The sequence below is a fragment of the Limulus polyphemus genome, unplaced genomic scaffold, assembly GCF_000517525.1.
Source record: "Limulus polyphemus unplaced genomic scaffold, Limulus_polyphemus-2.1.2 Scaffold39, whole genome shotgun sequence".
Classification (NCBI taxonomy): domain Eukaryota; kingdom Metazoa; phylum Arthropoda; class Merostomata; order Xiphosura; family Limulidae; genus Limulus; species Limulus polyphemus.
In genome coordinates, this window is record NW_013665649.1 from 716,833 (window position 1) to 727,734 (window position 10,902).

General features: G+C 32.3%; 1 protein-coding gene across 1 annotated transcript in view; it reads right to left on the reverse strand.

Annotated features, from left to right (window-relative positions):
* Nucleotides 1-898: 898 nt before the first annotated feature.
* LOC106461474 (protein grainyhead-like) overlaps nucleotides 899-10,902 on the reverse strand; it is a 124,206-nt gene continuing 114,202 nt past the window's right edge. Inside the window, exons 8-14 of the mRNA XM_022388714.1 lie at nucleotides 10,341-10,407; nucleotides 8,472-8,605; nucleotides 6,273-6,352; nucleotides 4,803-4,903; nucleotides 3,517-3,602; nucleotides 1,828-1,892; nucleotides 899-1,459 (exon numbers count right to left, since the gene is read on the reverse strand). Coding sequence (XP_022244422.1) covers nucleotides 1,342-1,459; nucleotides 1,828-1,892; nucleotides 3,517-3,602; nucleotides 4,803-4,903; nucleotides 6,273-6,352; nucleotides 8,472-8,605; nucleotides 10,341-10,407 — 651 coding nt within the window. The 3' untranslated portion in view covers nucleotides 899-1,341. The remainder of the gene's footprint in view (nucleotides 1,460-1,827; nucleotides 1,893-3,516; nucleotides 3,603-4,802; nucleotides 4,904-6,272; nucleotides 6,353-8,471; nucleotides 8,606-10,340; nucleotides 10,408-10,902) is intronic.

Here is a 10,902-nt window from a genome sequence, read left to right on the forward strand (position 1 = left end):
AACAATTCAATTTTCCAGAATTCATTATTCAATCACAATAAGTCTAATTCTATTAAAATGATTTTAAAAGTCTTAATAGTTTTACCTTTCATTCAATTTTTATCAAACCTAAAACTTATCAATTGTATGTTTCAAATTATGAAACAAATTTAGGCTTAATATTTGTGACCTGTCTTCCTGCATATAATTGAATCATCAAATATAATACACCATCATTAATTCTAATAAAAATTGTGAGACCAAAGAATAATTTTATAAGAATAATCAGGAAATTAAAGGTTCATGTGCATTTTAAAAAACAAAGATTTATTCCTCAATTAAAATCACTAACACAGAATTTAAGTTTATGACTCAAGAACAACATAACTTATATATATATATATATATATATAATAAGAAAAAAAACAAAAACTACATATACTATTAGAAAACAAATTAAACCATGGCAATGCGAGATCAAGAATTGCAAACATAAACCCCTTTGTCAGGCGACAGTACATTTACACAAATATCATCCTACTGTTTTCCCTACACCTGTCTGACGTTAAGCTTAATGTGACACTATAGTATTGTTATTCTACTGTCACTTAGACTGTGCCAGACATAAAACAAAATCACGTGAAATGAACAATACAGACAATAATAAAAGCAGTTAGATCAATAATATCACGAAAAAGGCATTCAAATCTAGGAAAATTCATTGCAGTATGCTGAAATAATATAATCATAATATATATATATTCGATGCACAAGCCATATAAAATATGTACAAAATAATACAAGACACGATCCAGTCGTAGCCGGAAGCCAAGTTGGAGAGACACAAACTTCTAGATGAGGCCTATATAGGGATCATTTCTTAAATTCAAAATAATTTAAAGTTGCTTTATTTTCCAATATTATTTCCAAATTAGTCTTGTAAGTAAGTAAAATGACAAAAACATTGTTTATATGTTGCAGTGAAATATTAAAGAATAACTTTATTCATTAATTATGCTAAAATATGCAAAATCATAAACCCCACTTTCTTGCATTTTCATCATTAATTTTATGCCAATTTCATCAGAGTTTAATTCTCCATCTTAGCTTCCAAAGGCTTCTAAAAGAACACACACATTTTCACATAGCATTTAATAATGTTCTCTTCATCCAAAAGTAGCAGTAGACAAAGTGGAATTTCCCAGCATACTGTGAAAAGGAAGCACCTGGGACGAGCTAACACATTCAGATTTATCCACAATAAGATTTAAACTCTTTATCTTTTATTGTCTCTGATATTGCAGTTCTGTAATCCAACAGTGAGGCTTCCCATTCCACCAACTATGACAACACATTCTGGCTTCATAGTTCCACCATCGTTACATCAAATAAATCGTTGCCCACTTGTTTGAACTCAATGAGAAAAGTGTCTTCGTTGGAGTAGTGTTGGATGATTTCGTCGTCCATGTGCACAGTAATACTGTGAGAATGACATGCAATAAATTAACTGGTGTACGAAATTATAAAAGAAGTAGTACTAGAAAATATTTATACAGAAAATGGTGAACTAAAAATATTAATCAACATTCGTTTTGTTTATTATCATTATTACTGATATGCGAGGTTTTGGTGTTATCGATTTCTCATACTTAGCAGATACACCAACAGTAATATTGAAGGTGTGATTATAAAAGAATCAGCTGTTGGATAATAACGAAAGTTTACTGTTTATTTGTGTGTAGTTATTTCGATACTTGTTCTGTTATGAAAAGAAACACTAAATTCATTCACTTCTGTGTTTATAAGTTTTATTAACAGAAAAGTAAGAATTATCAAAAAATAGCTCACCCTTTTTTACAGCGCTTGTAAATATTTCTGATGTTCTGCTTCGAAATCTGGTACTTGGATTCCACCTAAAACAAAACATACCACCAGCTCTTTAAAACGCATTTTTCGTAAAAACACATTTGTTATTGTTGTACTGTATAAGATACTAACAAGTTAATGTTGATGGACTCTAAAAATTGCTGTGACAATGGTTACACAAGTATTCTTTAGTAAATTAAATTTAAAGAATATTCCTATTTGAAGCAGAGTAAATATTTACAAACATAACTTTATATGCATTGTATTACTATGCATATACCTTAATTACTACAAGATGACTTAAAATAAGTAAGTTAAACTCTTAAAAAGAGATTTTATTAATGGATCAGACCAAATCATAAAACCAACATTAGAATACAAACACTAAAAAATCAAACCGGTGTAAAAACTGCTCCTCTGAACGTTTTATAGTGAATAATATACGTATATCAAAATACGTAAATAACAAAAAGGCTAAACTGATTATGGGCAAATTCAGAAAAACAAAAATATGGTTGATTTGATAACCTAGTATGATATAGTGTGTTGGGATGGGAAAATGAATCTCTTTCTGAGGAACCACAACAAGAAAGTTTGTATGTGTGAGTGAGTCTTAGTAATGTGCAATACAAATAGGAACAATTGATAACTTTGACTTTTTTACTAAAACAAAGGTATTTCTTTCAATTTCAACTTGTAAACTTTATCAAATGAGTTAAATATACAAGATTTCGAGTCTTCACGTTTTCAAATAATGGGGTTTATTTATGGAGCGAAATTCCAGGCTACCGACGATAAAGGCATGCAATAACATGCTATTGATAAACATGATCAGGATTCAAGATTTTGTTTCTAGGAGTGAGGTTTTGATCCACTTCTTTTGGATTAGGCATATGAATAGTTAATATACAAATCTGTACTGAGCGCATGTACAAGAACTCGGATTATACAAGAAAGAAAAACTCAGTGTAAGGTATCACCTTCATATATTTACTTCGTGGATACCTCATATTTTTTGTTCCAGTCTCTTGAAATTTTAAAACAACCCCTCTGGATGAAGAGATAACACAAAAAGAACAGTAATGGGAAGGAATTAGCAGGCAGAAAAGAGGTGTAGCAAGAAAGTGGATTGACTAGTAGCTGTAGTTATCTGCATTGAAATAGGTGTAGCAAGCTTCTCTATCATTTGAGCGTTGTAGCTCTAACCTCATTTGACATAACCAACAGAAAACAAATAAAAGGCGCCAAAAATATTTATTTGTCAAGTTACAACATAGTAATTTCTTCTTCTCTGTAGTTAACAAAAAGTCGAATTTAATATGAAAAAATGAAGGTGAAAAATGTCAATATATTTCATCTTAATCTTCATAAGATCTCAATTAAACGCTTTCAGATTATGTATTAGAATAACTTGTTTTCAATTAAATGCCGTATGCTAAAAGATTTGACTTTTACTTGTTTGAATTTAGTCATCAGAGACTCAAAATCAGTTCTTTGAAGGAATAAATTTTGGAGATGATAGATTGAATTTGGTCTTATGGTGTTTCGTAGTTATTGCATATTTCATTACCTAGCATTCTAGGGTTATAACTTGACGTAATTTATAGGGATTGTATAGACCTAGAAATTTATATGATCAACCGTCTACACGTCATATTTTTGTCCACTTACCGCAGATGCCAAGCCAGCAAGAGAGGGAGGGACTAAATGAAAGGTGTGGAATATCTCTTCATCCTCCCGTCTGGCATAAATAAGAACTGGATGGGGAAAAGTCAAATAAATAAAATAAGCGACGGGGACACTTTGGGTATTTGAACAATACATAAATAAAAGAAAAAAAGACACTGACAGCTAACTTAACAAGAAACGATAAATGCACTAGAAAACTAATTTGAAAATCGAAAATAACGGGGAGATAACTAATTTACAGCACAACTGTAATTTAAAAGCATGTTAAATTCGATTGTTCTGTCCTTTGAAGAACATTTTCTTATTGTGTATTAAAGGTAAGTCGTTTGTTTCTCTTACAAGTTGCTGTTTCGTTGCTTTAATCCGATTTGTTACTGAAATTGTTATCGCATTACATTTGCTGCATGCAGATTTGATTAATACCATGACTCACTGTGGTAGAGAAAAACTAACACTCCATTTAAAGCAAACGGCAGAAGGTACTGAACGTTGAAGAAAGTTAAAACTGAACGTGACTTGTGATGAATATAATAACAATAATCGTGACTGGAAATAAACGATGCTCTTGTTCACTGAACAATAAAGGAAGATAATTCAATTAAATAATATTGAATAACTGGTGATGCTAGCCATAAAATTATATTTGTAGAGATGACGTTCACTACAGATAAATCTCGCACTCCGTAAATGTAGAAACGAATATTGTAAGTTGGGTTATTTTTATTTACAATGCTTCATATGTTAGTGACCTATTTTGATAACAGGTAACCAGTATTATATACAATCAAAGTAGTATCTTGAAAAGACGATAGGATGCATATTATGTGTACAAAATGTATACAAAACAGTACGAGTGCAATTGTAAGAAGCACACCTCAAAAAGGAGAAAAAGTCGATAATTACTGTTTTAAAAAATTATAAGTAAATAACGTTAATGATAAAGGGTCTGTAAAGAAACTGTAATAGAACGCTTCTCCATTAAGGAGATGCGCATGAACAAACTAAGACAGACTTAACTGGGAAGATGAGTTAATTGTTCTGCTAAATAAAAGAATGACCACCTGAAATTGAACTTATTATTAATTTCACCTTAAAGAACATTGTGATGCTGACACATTTAATCACAAAAGTATGTTTGTAAAAATGAGTTTTAAGTGTATTTTGCACCATTGTTCTATGAATATTTTTTGCCTATTGGTATCGTGTATAGTAATGTAAAGAAACAAAATTACTAATTAAAGGCTGTATGCTATCATAATTTTACTTACCTCTGTCTGTTGGGAAAAGTTTCATTCTTTTAGGCATCACCAGGTGGCGAGAAACCAAGTCACTATTGGCACTGCTATCATCACTTTTGTCACGAGATTCACTGTAAGAATCAGATATGGTTTCTTAAAATCCTGATTATAATGTTTAATTCAAGATATACCAAAATATACTAGTATAAATGTTATTTAATGTCGTACACATCTCAATTAACTTAGGGCATCTAAAACGTATTTATAGCTTCATAAAGACATTATTACATTAATACGTGCGGACTCTCTCTTTTTTATATATTTAACAGTTTCTGCGTGGTCCATGTTCATCTGCTCATAATTATGTTTTTTGTTCGAAAGATATAAAATACTGTAGGATCTGAGATTTATTTAAATTTTAAACGAATTCACGATTATCTTCAGAGTAATGTATAACCTATACTACTAAGTAAGTAAAAATAGTAACACAATCTTGTTCAAATGAAGACGCCCATAACTTCGGTAATCTCAGTTTTTATCCATATCATTTTAAATCAATTCTTTTGGCGAACGTAATGCTAAATAAAATATTAATACAAAATGGGAAGTAATTGTGATAACATAATATTAGTTTCCTTCTCTACATTGTTTGTAGTGACACTATATCAGTTATCTTTTCTGCATTGTTTGTAATGATACCCCATAGTTCTCTTCCTTACATTGTTTGTAATGATACCACATCAGTTCCTTTCCCCTACATTGTTTGTAGTGGCACATATCACTTCTCTTCCCCACATTGTTTGTAATGATATCACATCAGTTCTCTTCCCTATATTGTTTGAAGTGACATCATATCACTTCTCTTCCCTACATTGTTTGTAGTGACACCATATCAGTTATCTTTTCTGCATTGTTTGTAATGATACCCCATTGTTCTCTTCCCCACATTGTTTGTAATGATATCACATCAGTTCTCTTCTCTATATTGTTTGAAGTGACATCATATCACTTCTCTTCCCCACATTGTTTGTAATGATATCACATCACTTCTCTTCCCCACATTGTTTATAGTCACCATATTAGTTCTTTTCTCTACATTGTTTCTATTGCGTGATGAATAACAGCTCTCCACGTGAGTTTAAATACGTTTTCGAAATATCAATTCCTTTTAAGGTTCGTTTGTATGTAACGAAATCTTGCATGTTTTAAATCAATTTCACCACTCCCTTTATACATATTAATGAAGTAGTGATGGAACAGTTTGTTCTGTGTTAAACAAAAATCCCATACATCAAAACATTATATGAGGAAGCGACTCTGTCAGCCAGATGACTGTAAAATTTACTATCCCAACAAATAAAAAAAATAGCACAATATTGAAAACAAACTAAGTTTTTCGTATTATATAGAAATAAGTCTTCGCATTTGTAAACAAAACTAAGAAAACTGCCGCCATGATATTATGTTGGGTTACGCTGCATAGTGTACGTATAAGCTTACCTTTCATTAAGTTGGTCCTCAATAGCCGCCTGGTGGCTGGATGGTGAAGTAGTATACAGAGATAATTCTATCCCCGAGATCTGAGAAACAGACACTTAAAGGTCAGAAGGCTATGCTTACCAGAAAATATACGTGTTTAAAATATAATTCCAATTCCAACGTTACAATATTACATTCAGATCAAACTGATAATATATTATACATATATCGACAAAAATTCCAGCCTTAAAATTTAAAAAAAAATTAATTTTTCATTTTAATGAAGAAATATTTTAAGTTCCAAAGGTAAAAAAAAATCAAGGTAAATACGATGAAAAATGTATAATAAAGTGTTCTGTTGTCAATCGTTTAACTATTTCCATTGTGACCTTTAATGATAATGATATTTTCAACCTGATCGACACTCTCACGCCACGTAGGGTTCAGGCATAGCTGTCATTAATTTTGAACTGCTGACAAAAGGAGTAGTAACAATGATTAGCACTCGTCGCCACAGGGGCTTTATCAATGATGTTTTTGACTGTCACTTTTATAATGCGCTCAAAACTGAAAGTGCAGAAAGTATTCAGTGTAATCGCGCCTCTAATCTTGGACCTTCTGATTCGCATCCCAACACACTAACAACTAGGCCACGTCCGGTTCTTTTTTTTTTCCACTACAAATAGATGATTTAATTTGTTAAATGCTTAATCTCCATAACCGCCACCACAATTTTAACTTACACATTAAAAAATTTATATAGATATAAAAACTTGCTCACAATAAAAAAAATCACCGTTTACAACCAGTGTAAATGGGTATAAGTTACGAAGCACGAGGGGGAAAAAGTAAAAACACTCTGTTACAAGAAAGAGTCAGTTAAAACGTTTTCATCGTATGATCTTAAAATCTATTTCAAGATAAAAAGTTCTAAATTTTGAATTTTGTTTAAAATGCGTAAATGTAAATCGCATATACATATTTCAGATAGTGCCATCTTTGTATGCAGATGCGAATTACATTACGCCAATATTCATATATTGTTGAATTTTGATATTTGTTTCTGTCAATCATTAAAAGATGATGTTTTATACTTTGAATGAATTTTCAATAGTTTAGCGAATCAGTTTAAAGTGTCTTACACTGGCTGGTTGAAGTGGCGGAATGTCTCTCAACTAACGAAATCGTTAATAATTCTATCTTCTCTTTCACTGATCTTATAACGTTTCAAATATATATCAATAATGTTGAACGAGAAGATAAACCAACAAAAGGTAAAAAGTAGGACAGAAAACTACGAAAATAATTCTAGTACTTTCTTTATAGCTTCAGCTTACACGGTAATAACAACAACAATAAAGCTATTTTAGACGTAATTTTGACTAAACATTTTGATAAGAACTTTTCGGTTAGTGTAACTAAACTCGATTAAATAAATCTTGAATCAAAATGACGTTGATGTACCGCAAAACTATCTGTGATAAAACACACAAATGGGTATCTGTGGGAATTGAACTCCGAATTTTAGTATCGTCAGATCGTAAATTTACCGCAAAATACTCTATCCTAAAGTACTATCCAGGGTCTCAATAGATTGTACAGTGAAAGAAACATAATACTTGCATTGGAGTAGCTAGATATGGGACTAGGAAAGTTTAACCTCCAGTTTTGAAACTTTTTTTAATAAAAATTAAAATAAAACTGAATGCTTATTATAAGTTTTGGATTCAAATAACCCGTGCACATATAATTTTCAAGAATTATGGATTTATCCGAGTTTACAAATATTTGAAGTGCATATATATATAATTTTAAGTGCATGTATCGGAAGTTTTTGGAACTAAGTCTCTCTTACTATAACTTCATAGCTACGCCCATGTTCTGTATACTTTTATATGGATAACTTGTAAGAGTGTGGAAAAGATTTTCCTAGTCTGGATCTTGAGTAAGAAACACGTTATGCTAATATAATAATAGGTAGGCAAACAAGGATTTATATGCTTAAGGAAGAATTTTATTGATGGCGGAACAATAAAACTTATTCTTATGCTTATAGATCGTTACTTGCCTCCCTATTATTAGTCTGGATCTCTTGTAATAGATACGACTCAAAACATCCAGCAAATCTACCAACTACTAAAAACTTTCAATGCGTAGCAAATTCAATGTGACAATCTCATAAACAGCATTTTGTCACTTTATCAAATATTTCATAAATACCTTGTTTTGGGTGAGTTTATCCATGTCTATAGTTGGGTTGAAGAAGGCTGGAGGTTTGGACAGGTCACTCATGGAGTAAAATTCTGATCTGTCACTTGGCGGGTGGTACATTTCTTCCATTTTTTTCCTGGTACCTAAACCATATAACACTTACGAATCAGTTAACTAGGTTACTACTTATACTAGTCAATCAAAGTGTCCAATTTAGATAACTCAATCACAATAAGTGCTTTAAGTTTTCAGTTCAAGAACAAAAAGTTATACATTCTACATTTCTTTAACAGTGGTTATATATAAACTTTACTGTCAAAAGGTCCTCCAACTAACGGTTTAATCTACAAATCAATAATATTATAGTTACTGTAATTATTGTTTGTTTGTTTTCGGGTATTCATGCAAGGCTACTGGAGGACTGTCTATCTGTGTTAACCGTCCTTAATTTTGAAGTTATTGTCTTGGGGGAAGGCAGCTAGTTAACAGCACCCACCGCCATCTCTTGGGCTAATAGTTTCTCACCGAATAGTAGGATTTGACCGTTACTTTATTTATAACACACCGCCAGCACCAAAGTGTGGAGCGTGATTAGTAGGACTTGACCGTTACTTTATTTATAACACACCACCAGCACCAAAGTGTGGAGTGTGATTAGTAGGACTTGGCCGTTAGTTTATTTATAACACACCGCCAGCACCAAAGTGTGGAGTGTGATTAGTAGGACTTGGCCGTTACTTTATTTATAACACACCGACAGCACCAAAGTGTGGAGCGTGATTAGTAGGATTTGACCGTTACTTTATTTATAACACACCGACAGCACCAAAGTGTGGAGCGTGATTAGTAGGACTTGACCGTTACTTCATTTATAACAGACTGACAGCTTCAAAGTGTGGAGCGTGATTTCTGTTTGTTTCTTTGTGGTAATGGGATGCGAATGTTCACAAGCAAATCCATAGTCCGACACGCTGACCATTGGGTCACGTTTGTCCAACTATAATTATTAAGGCACCTACTGAACAGCACAATGAACAATAAAAATACTATTGTTAAGATTACTGTATTATAAGGGTAGCAGTAAAGGAATCAATTTTTGAACCGTAAATTGTCTACCTTCTTACCTTAGCAGTAAAGAGATAAATGTTTCAAGCATGAATTGCATACTTTCTTACCTTAGCAGTAAAGAGATAAATGTTTCAACCGTGAATTGCCTATTTTCTTACCTTAACAGTAAAGAGATAAATGTTTCAAACATGAATTGCCTACTTTCTTACCTTAGCAGTAAAGAGATAAATGTTTCAAACATGAATTGCCTACTTTCTTACCTTAGCAGTAAAGAGATAAATGTTTCAAACATGAATTGCCTACTTTCTTACCTTAGCAGTAAATAGATATTTTTTCAACCGTAAATTGTCTATTTTTCTTAGCTTAGCAGTGAAGCGATATATTTCTAACCGTGAATCATCTACTTTCTTACTTTAGCAATAAACAGATAACTTTTTCAAACACGAATTGTCTACTTTTTTAACTTAGGAGTAAACAGATAAATTTTAAAAAAATGAATTGTCTACTTTCTTACCTTAGCAATAAAGGGTTAAATTTTTCAACCGTAAATTGTTTACTTTCTTACTTTACATGCTTTTCGAATATCATGTTTTTAACGAGCATCTTTAGACACTGCGGATATTTTTACGGGAACTTGCATCATTACGTAAATAATATCTAAGTCCAAATACCTCAACGTTTGGCGAATTTTGTTTGTTGTTGTTATTGCAAAGCAATGGCGATTTTTGATGTACTTATAAAATGTTATTATTATTATTATTATTACTTGTATAAAGAAATGAAATGTTCAACAGACATAATGACACTCACTTCCTGTTGCAGTCAATCTGCGCTTCGCTGCTCTCCTTTCTTCATCTCGAGTTTTACGCTCCGCCCCCTGAAATACATGAAAAGGTGACATTATATATCAACCTGCCTTAGCAATAAGGTGATGTGATACACAGGAATAACTTTGAGAATCGTGTGTAGCCTTTAATTAATGGTTATAAATCTTACCCCAAACTCGTAGGAGTGGGGGGGGGGATTAATCAACTAACAAGGACACAGAAATGGGCCAGTTTGAACCGTCCAAGCATTAAGCATGAAAGGGCCATACACGAATGTAGTGTGAAGACAAAAAAGAAAGAAAGACAATATTAAATTTCACAGCACAAACTCCATAGTTAAAGAATGAGGTCACGCCATAGTTTGCTTTCCATCGCTTTAATTATCCACTATCGAGCACCCCACGTACTCTTATGGCCTCGTCAGTTGCAAGGACGACAGTCATTCAATAGTGCTTATCCCTTCAGTTGAAAATATGCCCATAGGCTCTAAAACCTCTTATATAATATAATTCTCCAACTTATAAGTAGGCCCGGCATGGCCAGGT